Source organism: Tympanuchus pallidicinctus, unplaced genomic scaffold (assembly GCF_026119805.1).
Source record: "Tympanuchus pallidicinctus isolate F22 unplaced genomic scaffold, pur_lepc_1.0 scaffold10, whole genome shotgun sequence".
Classification (NCBI taxonomy): Eukaryota; Metazoa; Chordata; class Aves; order Galliformes; family Phasianidae; genus Tympanuchus; species Tympanuchus pallidicinctus.
This window is the reverse complement of record NW_026294619.1, coordinates 2399214-2422039: the sequence shown is the minus strand read 5'-3', so window position 1 is coordinate 2422039 and position 22826 is coordinate 2399214. Positions and strand designations below refer to the sequence as shown.

The window sequence follows — 22826 nt, the reverse complement described above, 5'->3', positions numbered from 1 at the left end:
GCAAAGTCTGGACTTACATATAGAAAAGATCTGCCCTGACCCAGGGACATGGCAACCAAGGTTCTCTATTTCTTACCATGAGTACCAAAAGCATGAAACCCCCTACTTCTTTCTTTTTTCCAATTAGTAAAAAGGTTTGTCTTTTCACCCAGGCCTGAGGATAGCACTGGGGTTAACTGGGAGTCCTCAGCCATAGCTGGGAGTGAGAAGACTCCTAGTCACATGTACACCAATCATGATTCTGCCCATGAGAGTAATACACATTTCTCCTTTACTTAGAAATCAGCCCCAGGGCCTAAGTTTGCTTGATGCTGAATAAAATCAACCCTTGATGGCTTTCCTTCCTGGAAACCAGGAGGAGCAACCAGGAGGAGCTAGTTGGCTAGTGGCTGATCACTTGCTTCAAATTGCTGCAACTCCAATGGAGAAAATCCTGTCTCTGGTTATAAATTACTAAATGTGAGGGATAGAGATCTGTATATTCTCTGCAGCATATAGCAAAGTTAACATCCAAGCCTGACAAGGTACATACTAAGAGTGATGTAGATAATCCTTCAGAAGCAAAACTCTCACAAGTTACTCAGTCAGAAACAGTATTGGAAGCATTCCTTTCTATCTCCATGCCTAGTCAGCCATGTTTTGAAGTCCATCTCAAGCCTATTCTTTATGATCATACCAATTTTCCATGTGGGGAACAGGAGTTTCAGAGACCAAGATAATGTTTTCATTCTCAGACTCCTATGTTTACCAACAGGTCTATTCTTGACATGCACTACAAGCACCCAGCTGTGGATCCCAATGTTTGTCTGTATTCCTGACTCACCTCATGTCATGCAGCAGGTCAGTGGCAATCTGAGAGTGAAGCCCAGCCCTGACTTGTACCTCTGCAGCACATTCGCTGGATCATAAGCACCCAGTGTATTTATCTTCATTTAGTGTGCTTTTTTTCTATCGTCTTGGGCAATTTTCTCCCCTTAACAGATATAAATCACATACCTACAAAGTAAAGAATCATTTAAAGAACATTTGCATTTAAGCTCAAAAAGGAATTTGAAGTTAACTCTCTAGTGGCTAAGATGTGACTGGATGGTGAATATAACTTCACCGATGAAGATGCTTAATGGTTTTAACACCAGCTGGCCTACAAACCAGTGTTCAGTACACTGGGTGCTACTGTGAGTTAATACCCTTGCTGCATGTTAACTGAACACTCCCTTCATCCATTTTCTGGGCTCCATCAAAAGAGGGGTGGCCAACAGGCACAGGGAGGTGATTGTCCCCCTCTACTCTGCTCTTGTGAGGCCCCATCTGGAGTACTGTGTTCAGGTGTGGAGCCTCCAGTACAAGAAAGACAGGGAGCTGTTGGAGAAGGTCCAGAGGAGAGCCACAAAGATGACCAGGGGGCTGGAGCATCTCCCCTAGGAGGACAGGCAGAGTGACCTCACTGCAGCCTTTCATTACCTAAAGGGAGCCAACAAACAGGAGGGGAATCAACTTTTTGAAAGGGTAGATAACAGCAGGACAAGGGGAAATGGTTTTCAGTTGAGGGAGGGGAGATTTAGGTTGGATGTCAGGGGGAAATTCTTTACAGAGAGAGTGGTGAGGTGCTGGAACAGGCTGCCCAGAGAGGTTGTGGATGCCCCGTCCCTGGAGGTGTTCAAGGCCAGGTTGGATGGGGCTCTGGGCAGCCTGGTCTAGTATTAAATGGGGAGGTTGGTGGCCCTGCCTGTGGCAGAGGGGTCGCAGATTCATGATCCTTGAGGTCCCTTCCAACCCTGGACATTCTGTGATTCTGTGTTTTCAGCTGAATTGAGCCACACTCTTCTAAATCCCAAATGCACACATTAAGTTTTGCCCCAAGTTAACTGAATCAATTTTCCTCTCTCAGATGGACACAAAGAAACAGAAGTTTCTCATTAGTTCTCTAAGCCACATCATGGTTTAATCTTGTCCCTGATCCTACTGCTGCTGAAGACAAGGAGATGTGCAGGACAGAAGCTGTCCCAGTGACTTCAATAGACTTGGACAGGTACAAGTGTTATAGGTAATCTGTTATTAAGAAAAGGGATACTATTTCTGCTTAATAAGTTTAACTTAGAAGCAGAAACGCCACCAGAAGATTTGAATGAACAACAAAAAGATGCTGAAAGACATTAATATGTTAGGAACAATCGTCGTGATCATTTACTAAACAGCCTAGCACCTAGTACCCATGTTCTCTAACTAGTAACTTGTTTAATAGTTGTATTTGTATAAGAGCTGTTCTCTCTGTGCTTTGCAACAGCTCAGAGTGATACAAATCTAATGCCAAGACAGAAATTTATGATAGCTAAAATATGATGCAAAGGTGCACGGCCATTACATCTAAAAGACAGTCACTGATAAACTTCCCGAAACCTTTGTAATATAAAACAAATATAAAACAATATAAACCAAAACAAAAATCTACAGCCCAAGAACCCTTTGGGGCCAGCAAAAATAATTTAAAATTACCAGAGCCAGTGGCTAAGGAGCTTCACATCAGCTGAAAGAAAGGTTAGACCTACTGTGTATCTGGTGTGTGCTGGGAACAGATGGGAGAACAACGTTTATGGTAAAGTCCAGTTGAAAACATACCAGAAGAGCCTCTTGACTTGACCAACAAGAACAGAAAGGAGAGCATGACACAAAAATCCTGATTCTAAACTGCATCTCACAGACAAACGCCATTTGTTGAGTAGCTGCTCTTAGAGCTGTGACAGGTTTTCATTTCATGAACTAGCTGATGCGGAATGTGATTTCTGATTCCAGAAGTCCATCACCATGGTCTGGAGATGGCCCTGTGTAATATGAAATGTTTTGGAAACGGCCATATCCAAAGTCTGTTGGAGTTTTATTGTCTATTTTCAATCTACACAGTGCTGAAAAGAAAATCAAACTTTTGAGGTCAGCATATAACCATCTTGTCTTCTGAAGAAAAACCTCACCAGGCTTTTCTAGCACATACTATCAGATCCAAACCTAAGCTATTGATGTTGGAACTAATCTGGGCACACTGCTGAGCACAGACATGAGAGCTGGTTTCACAAGGTCACTCAGGATCCCCAGGGGTAGATGGCAGTCAAATAAGACTTAGTTTGCAATTGCTTTTCCTTTGCATGCTGTCTCAGGCTCTGAAGCATTGCTCTAGTGGGGAGAAGCTAGAAAAATATCAGCGAGGCAGCCGCTCTCAACCTCAACAGCAGTGCAGAAGGACATACTGAAGTCAACTGTGAGTCCACAAGGAATGTCATAAAGGCACAGGAGTTCCTACACTGTTTGTGACCCATCTGTTCCCCATCCTCACACATGTTCCAGCCCATTCCCTGTGCCTTTGAGTCATAGAGCATTATAGCAAGAAGAAGAACTGAGATGCTAGAGATGTGGCTGTGGGTAAACTAGTTGCTCCTGAGATGCAGGCAAAGTGCTCAAACCACTGCATAACAGACAGCACAGTACAGTGAGCAGATGCTAAATAACACTCGTTGGTGGGAGGAAAAAAAAAAAAAGAAAAAGAAAAAGAAAAAAGAGAAAAGGCACTCATGCTTCAGGCACTGTTTTTTGCAGGACCACAAAAAAGAGAAGCCTACCTACAAGCTAGTAAGGAGGTCGACTCTGGTGCAACCAAGGTGTAACAAGTGGGCAACAGGAGCAGATGTAGTTCTTCATCCCTCCAGAGGATGTCATCGCAGAGCCACCGAAAAAAGGCGAGCTTTGTGACCCGCATCTGGAGAGCGTGAGTAAATGCCTCGTGTTCGGACAAGGCTCTTCGGGCAATAATCCCAGACCTCCCTGTTTACTTTCCCAGAAGGAACCAGCTTTCCCTAAACCAGACAGCACCTTGTGGAGGGCCAGAGGGGCAGCAAAATCCGTCGTTATTTGAGAGATGTGCAACAGGTTAGCCTGGGGCACAAATGGGACATGTGCTCTAGATGAACAAGGCTGAGCTCAGGTATGAGGTGTTCACATGCTTTAAGGTCATGCCTGCTTTCATCTTCATTTGGTGTCCCTGAGCATGGATGAGTGTGTGGAGGATTCATCCACAAACAACAAAGACAAGGAAAGAAAATCATGAAGACAGAGACTGTGTTCAGAGACAGCAGGCTGTGTTCTGCCACCACTGGGAAAGCACAGCCAAGGGGGACCCCCAGGTCTCTCCCGGGTGGAGGTCTGTGTGTTCACCCCGTTCACCTATTTCTGTACTTTGTAACACAAAAGGCACTGTTTGGTTTGGGGCATATTTGTTTCAGCAGCAAATCACAGCCAAAGGAAGAAGTGCTAATGATGTTCAATGCACATTCTGTAATATTTTATATCCCGAAACATGCATCTTATCTTTGAGAGACTAATGCTACACTGGCTTCTCTACTGAGCTAATCCTAGCCTTTGGTGGTCTTTCATGTGGGGCAAGGGGACGTGCAAGCCTTCCCCTCAAGCCTCAGTCTAAATGACAGGAGAGGATCCTCAGGAGTGGAGGAGTGAAAGTGCTGTGCCAGTGCTGCAGTGCACTAGAAAAAAAAAGCCTCTAGACTCCTGAGCAATCTTAAAAACTGCCACAGCTTAAAGTTCTGCTGCTGCAACCCTATCATGCACCCATTCCCACGTCTCGCGTGTCCATATGACCTGCTGATTGCTACACTTGGCTTGTCAAAGGGCTTTGAGACCCTAAGAGAAAAACTGCAGTGAGACAATTTCTGCAGTTATTGATAATATATAGGAAGGTGGCAGCCAGGCTGTGTAGCTTAGTTCCTCTACCAGTCAGTGGGTTTCAATACCAAAGAGCAGAGCCTCTGGTTTTTGTTGTATCAAGCCCTTCAGCAGATGTTTCTTTCTGTGCACTACACCAGTTTTCCCCTGTAAGTATATCAACAGGAGGCAAGTCATCATCCCCTTTACAAACATATTTTAGTAAGTCCAAATCCAGGAGCTGATCCAGGCCACATCCACTGCTGAACAATTGCTTCCCAGCCATCCATACAAGCTGCATCTTAATCTCCTCTCTTTGCTGCTATGTGTTTTGGGATTTTGGTGGGGGGGGGAGTTGTGTGTGTGTTTTTAACATAGATAGATTAAACTTCCTGCCAACCCCATTTCTCATTCAAACATGCTACAGAGGAAGCAGGAAGAAGGAGAAAAAAAAAAAAAAAAAACAGGAAAAAAGATCTAGCAGAAAAGGCATTAGGAGGCTTAGTAGGAGTATGGTCCCATTTCTACATACAGGCAGCGCTGTCTAAAGCCATGGAGCCTCTACCATAGAGAAATGAGAAGTGCTTTATTAGTAGTTGCTGTCAGAGAAATGTATCAAAGAAAACATGCCAGAGTCCTGGATTTGGGGAAAAAAAAGGCTACCCAGTTTCTGCTGCCCAAATAACAGTATTCCCCACTCCAGGCCCAAAGTTCTTGCCATGTATTATCTTTCTCTTGGGTTTGTTCTGATGTTAACGGGTGCAAGTTATCTGTTTTCCCTACTCTATATCTTAGAAGTGCTCAAGACTATTTTAAGTGAATCTGCTGAACCATTTTGTGTGCATTCAGTTTATGGCACACATATGCACACTTCAATTCCTGTTAGAGTACAGACACACAAAGGTACTCATGTACCTGAACAAGAGGAAGCTGAGATGCAAAATGTTGCTTCCAAGAGAAATCCACTCATTACCAAAAGCTTATCACTGTGTTGGATGAAAACAGAAATTTATCATAAAAATTCCCCCACTATTTTGCTTTGAGGGGGTAGAGAAGGATCAAAACATTTCAATTTGAATTCTCCTGCCCAGCACCAAATGGATCACGTAGTCATATCAGTCTTTGTGTCATCTGAGGCTACCCTGGCTTGAGGTGCTTTTCACCAAGACCTAAATCATGACATAAGGAAGCTCGATCTTCTGAGCATCCCAGGTCCTCACAGGTAGCCACTCAGCCTTCAGGACACCATCTGGCAGACTGTCTCCTACTGGAAACTTGTCTGCATTCTGGCAAGAGTTTGCTGAAGTGCATGCATCTGGGCAAGACTTTTTTTAGTTCAGATGAATCAGCAGATCCAAATCTAAAAGCTGCACGAGTTGAAAAAAATCCTGGCTGTCTTCAGACCAGGTTTCCTAGACTTTTGAAATAGAGCTCACATCTCCACCAACCTCTAGAAAAATGTCCGCTGCTGAAGTGCAAGACTTCCTCTTGTGGCTCTGTTTCTCTTTCTCAACACTTAAAAGTACCGTTACTCCTTGTGTTAGAACACATTTCCTTCTAACAGTCTTTGAGGGGAGGTAATCTGACTGATGGTTAACATCATAAAGTAACATCTGTGGCACTCACAGTGGGGGGCAATCCCCACCACACAACTGTGGTTGAAGGCTGCTGGAAAACTCAAGCGTTTCAGTAGGGACTTTCACTTACAACTGTTAATAGCTTGAGCCTTTGCTTGCTTTTTAATGCTGCCGCTCAATATCAAGACCTCTAACAGGTATTATTTTTAGCTAGAAATTTGTATTACAGCAATGCCTCATTTGGTACAACTTACAGCTAAAGCACCAGCACAGTAGGTGCTGCACAAACATAGTAAACTGTCCTGTATCTTGGGAAATTCTGCTATAGATCAATAGGCGGAGATGCGCAGAAAAATGATGTGAAGGGCAAGCCAGTGGCAAGGAATGGATAGGAGAGCAGAATACTGACAGGACTATCATGGGAATAAAATGCAAAGACACTATTAATGTCACATCAAGGTTGCACAATCAAAAGATGAAAAATGCAAACATTAAGATTCCTCCAGCAACTTTCCCAAAATGGCAATGCAGTCATCTCAGCTACTGTAAAACCAACAGCTGAAAATACAATCAAAGGAATATTTTAAATTAGGTGTTGAAAAATACCTTGGAATGAGAACAAGATATGTGTGCATCAGGGCTGAATTAACACTGCTGTTGGACCTGTAGTTTTCTGGTTTTAATAATCATTCTCAGAGTATCTGGAGGAGTTTAGAGAAGAAGAAAGGAAAATGAAACATGGAGAAAAAAATGCATAGATGAAAAAAATGGCAAAACATCAGACTGGCCTAGTGACAACCTTCTGCTAGCAGCTGTTGATACCAAGAGGTATGTGACTCCCAGTCCCCTTACTCCCTGGAAGTGTGAATGCTCTACCCATGGCACTCAGAACATTAGTTAACTTCCTGATAGTTTCCCCCATCAAATACATTCAGAAGCCCACGAAAGTCAGAGAAGGTCTTCCTGATGACTGCCTTAGACTTTGCATCAGAGTTGAACATGCCATGTCTCAGACTAGAAAACTAATGTAACAAAAGGTAGGCAAATTTTTACATTTTCCCATATCACCCAAAGCAGTACAAAGGATCCCCATCTCCTGAATGACAAAAAATAGAACTCACCTTTGTCTAGGGAAGCACAGATCTTGCCAGCCTGGGAAATGGTACCTTCAAGGGCAAGGTATCAATATTATGAATGAGCAAAACAAGGCTATAACAGCAGGGTGCACTATCCAACTGGCTGTCCTAAGAAGGGTCAAGTCGTGGTTGCATGGTCACTGAATACCAACAGCCAAATTCACTGTAGCTACAGAATTAGGGGAAAGGGGGAAGCAGCCAGCAAGCAGTGTAAACTCCTTTTTTTATATGAATAAAGTTTTATTGAATTTTATACAATTAGAAAGAACAAAGAAAGAGGAGTGAACAGTCTTATGGAAGGTAGGGACAAGAAGAGCTTTCCCACTAGAGGAGAGGGCCTGCTGAGGGCAGTGTTCCTGTAAATATCACACAGGGATTGTTTCCAAAGCAGAGAGAATGTGTATGCGCTTTCCTTTGAATGCTTTTTCTTCCCTTCCCACATCAGGGTTTCAAAAGCAACCCTTCTTCCCCCAGTCAGACCTACTACGCAGCAGCAAAGAGAGGTAGGGAAGAGGACTGCTCCTCTGAAACGTGTGTATACACAGCAACTCCCTGTCTGTGCCACCACTGTGGTCTGCACTCATTCTTGGATGGAGTTGTGTAGGACAGGGAAGGAAGGGAGGCTGGATTTTTTTTTTCCTTTTTTTTTTTTTTTCTTTTTCTCTTTTTTTTTTTCTTTATTTTAAGCAAAGAAGGCACAAAATCTCAGCCAAGTTTCAAGCCTACTGCTGCCCAGGTGCTCACAACCTCCCCAAAAGCAAGTATTCAATGTAAGAACCCAACTTTCAACTCTCTTCCTCCTTCTCAGAGCATGTGCTTGCATTTGAAAGGTACAGCTCAGGCAGAAGGCCCTGCAGAAGGTTTGTGCACTGCTAAGGAAAGTAAAGCTGTGCTGGGACAAGGAAAAAGGGATGACAAGTCTCTTGGCTTAACGAGATCCTTTTTTCAATGAGAGATACAGAAATTTACCTGCGAGCACTCACATTGCTTTTTCCAAGAGCAGATGTGATCTGGGAGGTCTCTGGTACTTCTGGAGGTCACCACTGCCTTTATATGTGCAAGGCTTGGTGTTACACAGGAGGTTGGGGATACCCACCTAGGCATGGCTCTGCTGAGCCAGGGCTCTCTCAGAAGGAAAAGTCCAAGCCCTTAGTCCATCCCTCCAATGGCATCAGGTTCCTTGAGCAGTTTAAACTGTTGGCTTTGATTAAGGCTATTTAGTTGCAATAGAAGAAGTAAAAGGACAGGTGCCAGCCACAGTCACCCCTGGCTGTAAAGGGATGGCAGAGCATCAGCAGGTGCCATAAGTACCAGTGCGGGAGTAGGAGAGGCAGAGCAACAGCACATGGGCTTCCACAGAATTACATCCTCCACCGAGTCTCTGCTTTCATTCTTTTTAAGGAAAAGGATTTGGAAATAAACCCTGCCAAACTCAGCATCTGGGAAGTTTGCATGTGTGGGAGAGAGGAAACAAAAACTATGGTGCCTCTGTGTGAGGGCCCCAAGCAAACATGTGCCCTGCTGTGCAGGGAAGCCCTCTAGGCAGCCCAGCACGGAAAACCCACCATGCAAACACCAGAGCTGTGAGGTCTGAAGGCCCTCACTTCACATAAGAACAGCCTAGGTGTAGCAGGTTCTGCTCAGGACTCCGCCTCCACAAAAACTCAGCAACGCCAAATAAAAGCCATGGGGCCTGTAGCAGCAACGTGCCCTTGCTTTGCTTCTCATGGACACAGGCCCAGACAGCAGCACACTCCACAGCCACAAACAGGGCTCTGGCAGCAGCTGAAAAACACCCAGCCTGAGGAGTATTTGCGTGTGCATGAGTGTGTGTGTGTGTCAGAGCTGAGGGGAAGAACAGCAAAAAAATAAATAAAGAGAAACACTCCCTGGCCCACATCCTTGCCCAGCCTTCCCCTCGGTTTGGCTGGTAGCTGTGCTGCCAACTTGCACCACCAGTTTGGTCAGTGCCTCCTTCATGGCTGTCCCCATCCCAACAATCTTCTTCATCTAGCAGTAGGGCTGAGGAGGCAGAGAGGGTGTCACAGCCTCCATGACAAGGTGTGCCTCACCTGGCACACCTCCCCTCTTGTCCTTCCCTGCCCCACACTGGTCGTTGTCATCTAAGAAATAAAACAGCAATAACAACAGAAAAATATATATATATATCTTCCCAATCCTCCCTGAAGGACCCAAGTGAACAGAAATGACCCCCAACAAAACAAACTGGAAACAAAAGCGAAAGCCCTGAGGCTAGGCTGGGAGGGGGTCCCAGCCAGGGCCCAGCAGCCAGGGAGGGCCCCCAATGCCCTGTGGCCTTGGCACATCTGTGGCGTCCATGGTGGAGCCCCGACAGCTGGGGGGCATTGCAGCATGGCCGGAGCTGCCCCAGTGGCTGGCAGTGGCCTTGAGAGGCCCACCTTCGCCTCACTGCCTTTCAGGAAGGAGTAGGGTCTCTCAGCCATGTCTTCGCTCCCCTAGAACGCAAGGCCCTTGCTCAGCTCTCAGCTACCAGCGTGCCCCTACACAAGTGAGCCAGCCCGGCTCTGGGCGGGCACCATGACAGGAACAGCCCCAATCCGCTCCAGTGTGGCCTGGCTGACAGCATAGGAGCGGGTGTGCGGAAGCCGAGGCTTCCTGCTGACTGAGCCGTTGCTCCGGGCCACCTCCTGTGGGGATGGTGCTGTGCTGGCTGTCACCACCAGCGTCTTAGGGGCAGCTGGGGAGGGGTGGCCACCATTGGCATAGACAGGCCGAGCGCTTGTGCTCCCCGAGCGGGAGAAGGGTGGCTGGCGGGCATCATTACTGTTGCTGAAGCGGGTGAAGGAGTCTGTGGCGTGATTGGCCTTGGGATCATTCCAATAGCGACTGTTGTAGGTGTTGGAGGACGTGAGGGTGTCGTTCTCCGATGAGGACGCATCAGCGTGGAATGTCTTGGTGGTGGAGGAGCATTTGGGTGGCAGGTCATCCTCCCTGGGAAAGAGAGAGCGTGAAGGCACAGGAAGGATTCTGCTTTGCTTTGGCAGGTCCTCACCACTACACCCCATTGGAGGCAATACCATCAATATAACGTCAAGGACAGCACCAACGTGAATTGGCTTCACTCCTTGGCCTGTTCACTCATCCCTTTTTACAGGACCTACTTCTGTACACATTAATTGCTTCGTGTGCGTACCACTGAGGGAAGCAAAGCATACTCAGTGGCTGTCACAGCCAGTCAGTACAGCTATACTTGTACAGCCAATGAATTGATCCTTAGGGAAGCTTCAGGAAGCCATCAGAGGGAAACATGGTGTTTGTAACACCAGAGAACATCACAGCTGTACCTATAGAGCTTTTTAGTTATTACTATCTGATGCTGTTGGTCCAGATCCCCATCACATGTATAGTCACTCTCCTTCAGAGTTAATAGTGCCAAGCTGAAGCTCCCCATAAAGGCAACTCAGAAAGAAAAATCTGTAGTTGCCATCCTTCATTTGCTTCTGCTATTTTTTGGACAAATATGGACGCCTTACCTTACCCCAGGGAACACACCTAAGGATTATGAAAAGTAGGGATTCTGCTTGCCTTCCTGCTAGCTGCTGCTTTTGCTGGCTGATCAGGGGTTTCCAGGCACCAGATCCCTGGCTCCTACCTTATCTCATTGGGAATCTCCTCTTCTTCTTCTTCTTTGTGTTTATTTTTCCAGTAGAACAGTGCTATGGCCACCAACACAATGCAGACAATAAGCACAACAGCACCTGTGGCCACTGCTCCAGCAACGAGGCTGATGCTCCAGGGGTGGGCTGTGGGGAGGAGTGAACAGAGAATGAAGAAGAAATCAGGGCTGGGCTGTGGCCACCTGTGAGCATTTGAAGCTTAGAAGCAGGGAAAGGCGGTATCCCCATTCCAGGGTACAACGATCTTCTGATAGAGAGGCACAAGTTGGAACACAGCAAACATGGTTACATGTGTTACTGTCACAAGACAGAAGCAGTTGACCAAGTCTCCCTTGGCAAAATACTTACGTGCAACGACTTGCAGGTCCAGAAGGCAAGTGCTGGTTCCAATGGCATTTGAAGCCACACATTGGTAAAGACCTGAGGACACAGTGCTGATATTTCGGAGAGTGACAGTGCCCTGGACTTGGTCTAGTTAGAGAGAAAAGAAGGATTTAAATCCCTCCCCCGGGCTTGAGGAAAACCATGAAAAGGCAAATCCAGCAAATAGAGAATTGATGTGTGAGACTCTTAAGAGATAAATAAATTAGGAAGTAACCCTGAGATGGAAGCATTGTGCACACACACAAGATTAGGTCTTAAGGAGCTTACACTAGATGTTTCTTTTTCTTCCTACAGATGAATTTCTGCAAATGAAAGCTTGGGGCTCATATTACTACGTGAGAGAAAGGAGGAAAGAAGAGACGTGCAATACCCAGATCTTCCTGCTATATTGAGCTCTGCCTTCCAGCATCCTGCTTTCCTACCTATCCCTGAGTTCCCTGCTCCATGCTCTTCCAATTTTCCTCATTCCTGAATTACCTAAAACTAAAATACTTGTGTATTTTTAAAATATAGCAAGACAAAGGACAAAAGTGCTATTGTCTCCATTTGGTCAGCACATGTAGGCTAAGAAACCTCATGGGTAAGACTTAGTGTCTGGGCAATATTTAATCTGATCAGAGCCTTGCTTTTACATGCATCTGAAAGATAGCTCCAGTCACAACACACTCAGTGTGAAAAGCTGGCAGGATTTTCATGGAATGATTCTGCCTCCTTTCTATTTTCCAATCTATGAGCCTTGTGCAGATGAGGTTGCAGTTGAAATCTCCAGGCGTGCAATCATCTAGCAACCATATTCTCTTGCTTCCATTTAAAAAGATCCTTGTTCCTCAACTGGGAACATTTGTTCCATACCAAAGTAAGATGAAGCTTTAAATGGTTGCTGGTGAGTACCTAGTCCAACACAGCCTCCAAGCTCTCCAGGAATCTTCGTTCCAAACAAGTGATCATGCAAGTGATGGCAGACACTGAGAGAACAATGTCATCTCTGGCAGCTCAGACAAAGGAAAGACCAGGCTGCCACCTGGGAAGTAAGAGGGTAATCAATAGAACAAGCACCTTGTGTGGCAGTTGGGGGCAACTTGGGAACATTGTCCAGTTTCTCCCAGAGGTATGTTGGCCGGGGGATGCCTTCTTCCGAGCTGCAGGTCAGTGTGATATCGCTGCCCACTTCCAAGGACCCTTGGATTCTGCAAAGTGGGGCGGAAGGAGGAACTACAAGAGAAGAGGGGAAAGTGACAGCAGATCAGGAAAAATAATCGAGCAGTAGAGTACAGGCTCTTTCTGGACACACTGCAGGGGAAATCAAGGAGCCTGGCATGAGCTGACAGGGAACGAGAAGCAAAGCCCAGAAAGGAGGTAGCAGACAAGAACCCATTGAGATTTGAGGGATGACAATAGACAAAGATTCCTGACTGAAAAGCTCATCAAGGTAATGGACAACTGCTTTCCCAGGACCAACTTGTCTTAAACAAATCCCTAGAGAAAAAAGGGTGAAGACTTCAACTCTTGGGACAGCAAGAGTGGCAACAACTAAGAGGGCTGCAAAATGAATTTCCTGTGGTTTGGTTTTGTTTTCACTGCCTTATAATGGCACACACTCTGCGCTATAACATCCAATATTACTTTTATGAGAAGGAAGTAAATCTCTAAAGTCCATTCTTTTCTCCTGTTGCTATGCACAAGCCTGTTATAACCCCTTAGATCTCATAAATGCACCCACCCTTTTTTCATGCTTCTTTGCAACTCCACATCACAAACTTGCCTCAAGTCTTTCTCTCCACCATATTTTAAAACTCTCTAATACAACATCTGCATATGAGGAGTGTGTGCCTATATACTCCCACAGTACTCACAACCAACCCTGTCCCTCATCACAGTATGTTCACGGGATCCAATGTACACAACACCATATTTTTCTGCTATGAGTGCTATCATACAGAGGATTCCCATACCCCAGTCCCCCCCCCTTCCCCACAATCCCAATAAACACACCCAAGACAGTGAGTCCGATGACTCCAATATTCCTGCTGCCTCTATCAGGAAGATTGTTGACCAAACACTGGTATGTGCCAGTGTCTGATAGCTGGGTGTTGTTGATGAAGATGGAGGCACTGGTGGTTGGCATTGTCACAGCAAACCCCACTCGCCCATAGAATTGGGGTGCACCACCAAAGATCTGACCTCCTTGGTAGAGAATAACCTGGAAAAGAAAGGAAAGTTCAAACGATACTCCGAACAGACTGAGCAAGGAGGGAGAAAGACAAGCAAATATGGGCTTCCAAAGCTAAAAGGATTATTTCTTAAAAGCTTTCTGAATAACCAAACATCAATATACAACAGTCGACCCAGAAAAACTGATCCTATGAGAAGTGTTTTCTATAGAGGAGATTATGCCGGTAAAAATGTTCATGAAGGGAACAGACCAAATACCCAAGTCTTCTGGCATAACTAGATTTGTAATAGCAGCTTATTTCGTATAACAATCATTACCCATCTGGACACCCAATGTAGAGAGGTAGACTCTCTGCAGGCCAGTAAATACTTCACAAAATCATCCACCTGGTGGTGGACAGAATCATTTTGTGTGTCAGCAAGTAATGTCCTGCCATTATGTGACACTGCTCACTGATGATCTGAAGTGAACTGAATATGGGCGATACAACCCTTGAGTCTGTACACCTTCTGTCAACCTAGCAGTTTAGATAGCAGTCTGTACTCAGACCAGGTCCCTGAGGAGAAAGTTCTCTTCAGTGCAGGATACTGAATCACACAGCTGAACAACAAATGTTATGGAGGCGGTGTGACCCAAGAAAGACCCACTTCAGAGCAATGGATTTCTTCTGGCTTCTATATACGTGGATAGAATTCAGCCCAACAGCTCTCAGGTTACAATTCTAGTGCCACCATGGTTGGCTCTCATTTGCTAACGTTCGTAAGAGTGGCCTTGCAAAAGTAAGAGGCAGACTACATGTAGATCAGTGTTGAAAGGGTGAAGAAAAGGAAAGCCCCAAGAAAATGCATACTCCAGTGAGAAGAGACCTACCTGTTCAGGCTGGTTGGCGTTAGAAAGAGGAGTGACCATCCATATGACATTAAGGTTAGTGAGAGCAGCATTAGTGGTGAAGGTGCAGGGCAATACTGCTGTCTGGCCTCGGGCAACTTGAATACTCCCTGAACTGACTGACACCTCCAGAGGACACACCATGCCTGGAAAGAGAAGATGACCCAGTTCAAGCATTTCAGGAGAAGGAATCTCAATTCAAACATTTCAGTTGGCCCTATGTACATCCAGGTTACGACAGCAGCATTCTGTTGTTACATAGCTGTTCCTTACCAATTACTGCAAGCTAGAGAGTTATATTCCTCCCCCAACAGATCAGGCTGCTCTCATGCAGACATCTTCCAGAGGCAGATGCAGCTAGGCGTTCCTTTTAAGTAAGAGCATTCTCATTTCAGAGCCTCAGAGAACATCAGACTTTGTTTTGGAGACAGGGAAAGAGCTGTAAGAGCAGCCAAGCTGTATTTAGGAGATAATGAAATATGTTTTCAAACTCATCAATCTTAATGATATTTAACATCACTGAAACAGAAAAGGAAAGTGCACTCTGAAAGGCTTCATCAAGGGGTAAGAAGAGAGAATGCATATGATTTAAAGAAAAAACACAGCTCTCGCCCACAGCTTCTCTTCCTTATGAAGTCCAACATGGACAGAAACACTTCATTGTTATTTTTTAATTTAAAAGATTAAAAATCTAAATCTTTCCAGACCATGTATTTATTCCTAGCTAGTGAAAAATGACTACTGATTATAGAGGATCTGATCCATTCTCCTTCGTATTCCAGCATTTTCTCCATTCACTTCTTTGCATTCCACACAGGGTGGACGGAACACAAAGCCTGACAAGCCCCAACTTTCCAGTACAGAAGCTCAAGGCTGCAGTGTTTTGAGTAGCACTAAAATTCTTTAAAGCACTTTTTTCACAATATGAAAATGACTTCAGATGGCATCTCTCTTCTTTTTAAATTTTTTTTTTTCATAGTTTGCTAGCTTGCTGTCTCCAGTGCATGTGGAAGACTGCTGGAGATGGTAAGGAGCTTTCAAGCTCCAAGGCAATATGAGACAGAGGAGGATTAGGTTAGATATTAGGAGGAAGTTTTTCACACAGGGTGGTGTCACACTGGAACAGGTTGCCCAAGGAGGCTGTGGATGCCCCGTCCCTGGAGGCATTCAAGGCCAGGCTGGATGTGGCTCTGGGCAGCCTGGTCTGCTGGTTGGCGACTGTGCACATAGCAGGGAGTTGAAACTCGATGAGCATTGTGGTCCTTTTCAACCCAGGCCATTCTATGATAATAGCAGAATATTGCTAACACCTGGGTGTAGTTCAAAGGTATTGGCACTTGAGCAGCCTATGATGAGTTCCTCGATTTGGACTGACTGCTCTGGAGCTGCAATACACAAGGATCTTCCCTACCATCCATAACCTCCTCCACACTTTCCAATTCCTACACATGTTCCTTCTTCCCTGACTCCTACCTCCAAAGGTGCCAGGTAGTTCTGGGAGGCTCAGAAATGCTTTAAAACAGAGCCAAACAAAACAGCACTTCAAATTGATTCATTAGTTCCTTACGTGGCAAGAAAAAATAAAAACTGATTTTTCTCACAAGCTTGGAACATGTTTAAAAATACGCAGCACTTTGGAAAATCTTAGCAAAACAGTTTAGCTTGGGTCCTAAAAATCTGTCAGAATGATGTGCCTGGACACAGAACAGCTGGTGAAAGTTTAATCCATCAATCTCCTATAAAGGGCTGTCAGCTGCAAGCGGAAGTAAACAATTTGAAGGGCCAGTAATAAACATGACCTTTATTACAAGGCATCTGCCTTCCAGTTGCTTCTGTGGCCAATAGACTGGGAGTAGTTTTGGGCTCTTGAGTTCCTTACTATGGCTGGCCAGGCAGTTGCAGTGGCCCACAGACCAGAAGTGAGATATCTCTTAATGAATATTAGTTGGACAAGAGATCTTCTTATCTTCAAGCCTGACATGGAAGGTTATATTGGCATGACTACACATCCATTCCTGCCACCATGCATGTGTTAAACACTGGACATTTAACTGGATAAACTCTCTAATGTGGAGCAGAAAGCTCTTCTGCCACCTTCACTGTAGATTTTATGAAATGTTTCCTATGATCTGCCCTCAACTTCTCATCTGATTTGTAACAGCAAAACACGTTCTTCAGCCCCATACCTTATTCTCCTCCAAGAAATACTCATATATTCAAATTCTTGTAAATCAGGAAGAGTAATACTTCAGTGTGAGTATTCACTAAAGGCAAATATTCTGGAAAAGTTTGATTTTCCAATTTATACTGCAGGCTTAGTTTCGTCAATCACGCAATCACCAAGACGATGTGATTTTCATATTTAACCCCTCTTTCAGTGTTCCAAATATTTGTGATTAGTTGATTGCAAACAGAATAATAAAAATACTAAAATAGATCATGCATAATTTATTCACTGCCAATTCATTTGAGAATATCCAGATCTGCTTATGAGCCCTTTTCTTTTGCAGGGCTCTATTCTCGCCTTCAGTCACCACAATTTTCCCACTCTTCCAAAGCACTACAGCAACCCTTTCAATCTGAATGCCATGGAGTGAAAGGGCAGTAAGGAACAGCTGAGGTTTCTGTCCATTTCTCCTTCCGAGGAATGGCTTTGAGGCTGGGCACGCAAGATGCGCGCTCTTGCAATCCATCATGCTCTCCTGTCTCTGCCTTATTAAAGCATTGGGCAAGCCAGCTCAGTAGACTTGCCTTTGCCTGTCAGCTGCTCTTTGGCCCAAGATGCACACAAGGCAGGCAGCACTTACAGACAAGGACTCATTTTGTTAAGCTAAGTGGCACCTGCAGGGCTACAGCTGGGGAAAACATACACAACCGCTTCTGACAAGTACGCTTAACCAAGACGACAGGGGAAGCAGGAGACCAAATGCAGGCAACTTTCTCTTCCACCAGCATAAACAGGGAGGTAGGCTGGTGCGTTAACACAGCACCGGAGGGGCATTACTACAGCACAGCTCCTCTCCCAGGAAGACAGCTAAAAGAGCAAAGATCAAATCCTCTTCAGGGGCTACAGCATCTTTCTTTACAGCTCAGACTATTAGAAAATGTAATGTGGTTACACATGCACTTGTCCATCTATGCAGGGATCTGTGTGACAGCATCCTTCCACACCAATACTCGTGGCCCAAAACACAGGTGGCTGCACACAAAGGCACATACACATCAACTGCTATGCCCAGGAAGACACCTAGGAGGACAACTGAACCAAACATTACATATTTAAACATTTCAAAATTAAGAGTTGCAAAAATGTGCTTTTGCATTAATGTAAAAGGAAATAGGCAAGGGAGAGAGGGAGGAAGAGATTTCAAATTTAGCATATGTATTGGAGTAAAGGTTCTTCAGTGTAGCCTAAGGAATGAAAGCTTAAATTCCCCTGGGTAGGTATAAATGTAAATATAGACATAAGCACATATATACAGCCCAGTCTAGTAAGTCAAATTACGCATAAGAGGTGAGAAAAAAAACCAAACAAGCAAAGGATGTTGTAAAAGATCCCCTTTTGCCAAGGTATATTATCTTGATCTAAGCATTCAGAGAAATTTAATGATTTGTGAGGCAACAAGAACCAGTCACCACCACGTCTTTCTTCTAGTGCTGGATTATGATGGCCATTACACCATCTCCTGTACGTGCAGCTTCATTACTTAGCATCTCTGCAAGCAGCACGCCTGGAGGCAGAGCAGGGTACACCGCCATCAGCTGAAGGAGGAGTTGGCCTTTTCCTCTTCTTAGAACACTTTGATCTGAGCTTGATTCTGCACACAGCTTTCTCCTTTGATCCCAACGCTCTGAGCTTCCGTCATTAATTAGAACAGAAGCTCCATTTTTGTGTCCCCCTTCTATCAGGGAACCAGACAGAAGAAGGAAGTTTTGGCTGCAGAGGCTCTTAGCGCTTCTTCAATTTTCCTAGATCAAGTAATTATTCTGGCAACGGGCAACTCTGATTTCATTTTTGATGTTGCTTTCCCAAGTAGCGCACCTCCCCAGTATCCATGAAGGAGTTCATTTGGGCAGCTCGTACAACAGGACACAAGTGTGCAGGGCCCAGACACAACCGGCATTTCCTTCCCTGAGAAAGTCAACTCAGCTGACATCTCAGTGAGTGAAACGAGGTCTTCCACCAACATCACATCAATAGCACAGTCGATGATACGAGTAGCTGATGCACCATTACTGGTTGACATCACAGTGATGTCAGATGGTCACAGACCACAGGGACCCGAGAGGCTGTTCCCTGAAGAAGCACTGTGGTTATGCTGTTCAAGCTGTGCTAAGGGCATCTCCCCCTTTACTGCACTATCAGAGGCAACCATGCTCAGCATGATAACTGGGTACCTCTGGATGGCTTGGAGTACGGTGCAGAGAGAGGGCCTTTCCCTGCTTTACTTATTTTAAGACCACAGAAAAATGGTGGTTTCTTTGGAAGGTCATTCATACAATGAAAGTCAAGATGCTGCCCTGCCAGCTAGAGAACTCTGTCTGCTTTGTACCTACCCTCAAGAACCGCTGGCAAGTCGGCAGCATTTGGAACCTGCTAGCAGCAACCTCATGAAACCCAGAGATGTGGGAGGCTGGGCTGGGATGACTCTGCAAACACAGAGGACAGGTTCACTCTGCAGTGCTGGCAAGCCAGGGAAGCAAATGTCCAGAAGGGAAAAGAGGTGTGAAAGAGATGAAAAAATGTCTCACCTTCATGCATTCAACATCTCCAAACCTCCAGGGAAGATGTGCTGAAATGCATGTGGCTGGGGGGGAGAATGAGAGCAAAACTGCAAGCTATCAGCTCGCAAGCAAGAGCCAGGAATGGCTCTCCCTATCCCCGTGCAATTAGCAGTCCTGTGCTGGGAAAGATGCCTATGGCAGTATGACATTTGGGTCTCTCGTTAGAGAGGAAAAAGATGAGGTCACTCAAAAGTTTCAAGAGCAGGGTAGGAACACAACGTTCAATCTGGCAACTGCAGGCAACAAAAGGAGAAACTGCAGAGCACACTTTTTCCTGAGATGAAAAGAAAACACAAGTCACTGTGCCTTTGGCCTACCTCACATCTCTGAGTCTGGGACCAAAGCTTCCTGCTGTGCTAAAGGAATGTCTCCCACCTCAAGGAACACTGCTGACTCAACATGCTGAGCAGCAGCAAAAGCCCCAGCCCAGGAAGGTGTGACTCGCTGCTGGAGGGACCGTAACAGTGCTGCAGGGAGCACTTCTGTCATAAGACCTTCTTGTGCAGCAACCATTCAACCCAACTTTGCAAGCACTGATAATATTGTAGGACAGCAAAGAAACAAAAGAGACATTTTGCCTTCCGAGAATCTCTTCTATCTTGTGAGGCAGCAATTACATTTCCCAGAAGAGATCTCTGGAAAGGAAATGGTGGAAATGTTGTTTCAGCTCCACAGGACTTCCCAGGGCTGGAAAAGGGCACCCCAGTACTAGCGTGGAACCTCATAGATCATACAAACAAAAAAAGGCGGGTGCTTATGATGAGTCCAGAGTCTTCACAGCATCCAAACAAGCTGCACAACAAGCTGTCTGAATACTGATTGTGCCCATTCTCACTGGACTAAACTGTGGTCTGCTTGCTTGTGGAACCAGCACCATCAGCCACTCCAAAGGAGCACAGACCTGAGTTAACGCCCAGCTATCCTGAGTTATTTCCAGCTCACTAGGGAAACTCCACTTCAGAAACTTCCAGCATTCAATGTCACTGAGCAGGACAGGTGGCTGGGACAGATGCACACCTTCACAGTAGATTGTACCACCATGCTAATGTGCTCTAACACAAACTTTTCTGGGAAGTTCATGGGCACATGTTATACAGATGTTATGAGGAGCCTGCCTAGAGATACCGAGAACACTCAGGAAATACGATTCTTCTATTAAAAGGACTGAGACTTCCTGATACAGCTCCTCCTCAAGAAACAACCAACACTGACTAAACCACTCCCAACAGCAGAGTTTGATTATTTCAGTCACCAGACTAAGAATCTACTGAGAGTAAACTCATTCCTTTTACGCAGACGGGGAATATCCCAAACCAAGGCTCCTACTGGTTCTTTCTGGCTCACAGTTGATAGCAAACCAACAGTGCACGGTGCAAAATAATTTCCATCTCTTTCCCTCCTTATCTTTGCTGGATCTGCAGGACAGCCTGGAAGAAACAGCAGGAAAACTATTACATCTAGCATGGTTTTAGAGCAAAAGCCCTGTTACACGTGTTAAATCTACACAGGGAACAACATTTCCTCTTAGGTCTATATTGTGTTAAATGCAACTCAAAAACCAAGTAAACCTCTAAGCTCCTTTATTGCTAGAAAAACCATCAGACACAACTGGAGTTATCTCACCATCTCTCTGACACAGAGCTTCCCAGGTAAACAGATCCAATTTACTCCAGAATGAGGAATCTTAAGATTGCTACTCAGCTAGCAGAATATGCAGGCAAGCAGGTACTAATCCAAGGAGAAATCACAGTCAAGGTCTTGAACTTGAGCCCTGTAGTGTTTCTCACTGAGCACTCCACCAGCTGATCAGGGACAGTGACTACCTGTAAATCTGTGCTGATCACACTGACCCCTCTCCCTTACCATTTATAATCTCATCTATACCAGACTAAAAGATGACAATGAGGCATGCTGCTGACCCACCCTGCTCTGGTCTCAGCTGTTAGCCTTGCAAACAGCAATTACTACCACCCCTGCCATCTCCCTTTTAGATATAAGTCTTTCTCTGCAGGCCAGCTGGAAGGAGGATTTCGAACAGCTGTCTGATTGATATAACATGGAGCACATCTCCCTGCCCCTGACTTCCCCAACCTGCAGCCATAAAGTGAAGATGAAAGTTAGACAAAATGATAAAGGGCAGGAAAGCTTTCAGCAATGCATACTTAAAGAACAGTGTCATTTTGCTCCCATGTCTTTGTCAGAGGAGCTGGGCAAGCTTTAATGGGGAAAAAAAGAGGCGCTCATCATGCAGATGAAAATCACTGAGGAATTTGATTCCTTCCTCACTTCTGCCACAGAATCCCTGTCGCTCAGCTCCAGGTGTATTCAGAGGACAGCTTAGTGTGAGATCCTTGTTTGCCCAGGTTTAGACCATCAGGGATGGATGTGCTGAACTGCTGAGCATTCAAACCTACCAGGGAAATCAAAAGTGTCTGCGCTCTCCATGTCACAGGGATTGCATTACACTCAGCTCTCTGTGTAACTGAACGGTGCTCTGCCAGCAGATCCTAGAACCTGAAATCTGACAGAGGTTTTTGAACTGTGAGAAGAACATTGCGCTAGAGCAGCTAACAGGGATAAAGTGGGAACAAGAACCCAGCTTTGGTTTACACATACCCTGGTGATAGCAGGGTCAGGAGCCCAATGACCCAAATGATCCATTCTAGTTCTGGGCTCCTGCTGTGCTTCCAATACTGCCTTCAATTCTGTGCCTCCATCCAGCCCACCTGGAGCTGCTGGGAGAGCCGCTTCTGCTGCTCCTGCTAACTGGGATGGCTGCCCTCCATCTCTGCTGACAAGGATGCAGATGCATGCAAGTTAGCCATAAATAAAAAACAACAGCAAAAAACTCCAGCACCATATTATTGGAAGATTATAAAAATAGGAAGGGACATTGATAGGAACAAAAATAGCATCTACAATGACATTAGCTAGGATAAAACTAATCAATCGCTGTGCTTTGGGGCATATGTTAATCCCCTCTCCATGGTATAGTGTTGCACAATTAGGTACATTACGGAAGGTTTAACACTTCCTTCCAATGCATGCAGCATTGGCTGGAAACAGACACTGCTGTGATCTGAGCTGGCAGTTCTTGAATCCACAGCATTTGCACAGGACTCAAGGAGCAGCTGCACCACTGAGTTTGGGGAATTTTTTGCCTTAGCAGATGAGAAAGACCAGAGGGGACCCAGAAGGGATCAGGAACTCACTCAAGTGCTCAATCATTGCTCCCTTGACTTGAGAGAGGGGAGGGGTGTGTGGAAAGTCTAATTCAGCCTGCTCTGCGGGACTGTTTGGTGCCAGATTAGCCCACTGCTGGCTATGCCCAGCACTGGAGGCATCTATGACTCATCCACTCACCCCCACAGGACTCAGGTGGGCAAACCAGGCTCCTGCAATCTGCTTACAGATGGCTGAAAGCCACAGATAAGCAGCACAGCAGAGGTAAGAACATGGTTACTGTATCCTTGCGACAGGGAGCTAGGCATTTCTTTCCCTCCTGAAGTCATCCAGAGAT

At 45.4% G+C, this 22826-nt stretch overlaps 1 protein-coding gene across 2 annotated transcripts in view; it reads right to left on the bottom strand.

Moving 5' to 3' along the window:
- Positions 1-7636: 7636 nt before the first annotated feature.
- The window catches only part of IGSF11 (immunoglobulin superfamily member 11), an 87582-nt gene continuing 72392 nt past the window's right edge, over positions 7637-22826 (bottom strand). The window contains exons 1-7 of one of the 2 annotated variants that reach the window (XM_052704865.1): positions 14795-14917; positions 14504-14667; positions 13453-13660; positions 12517-12672; positions 11425-11547; positions 11052-11202; positions 7637-10390 (exon numbers count right to left, since the gene is read on the bottom strand). In XM_052704865.1, the coding sequence (XP_052560825.1) occupies positions 9940-10390; positions 11052-11202; positions 11425-11547; positions 12517-12672; positions 13453-13660; positions 14504-14665 (1251 nt within the window). In that variant the 5' untranslated portion in view covers positions 14666-14667; positions 14795-14917 and the 3' untranslated portion in view covers positions 7637-9939. Of the gene's footprint in view, positions 10391-11051; positions 11203-11424; positions 11548-12516; positions 12673-13452; positions 13661-14503; positions 14668-14794; positions 14918-22826 lie in introns of those variants that run through there. The other variant, XM_052704864.1, reaches the window with a different exon arrangement.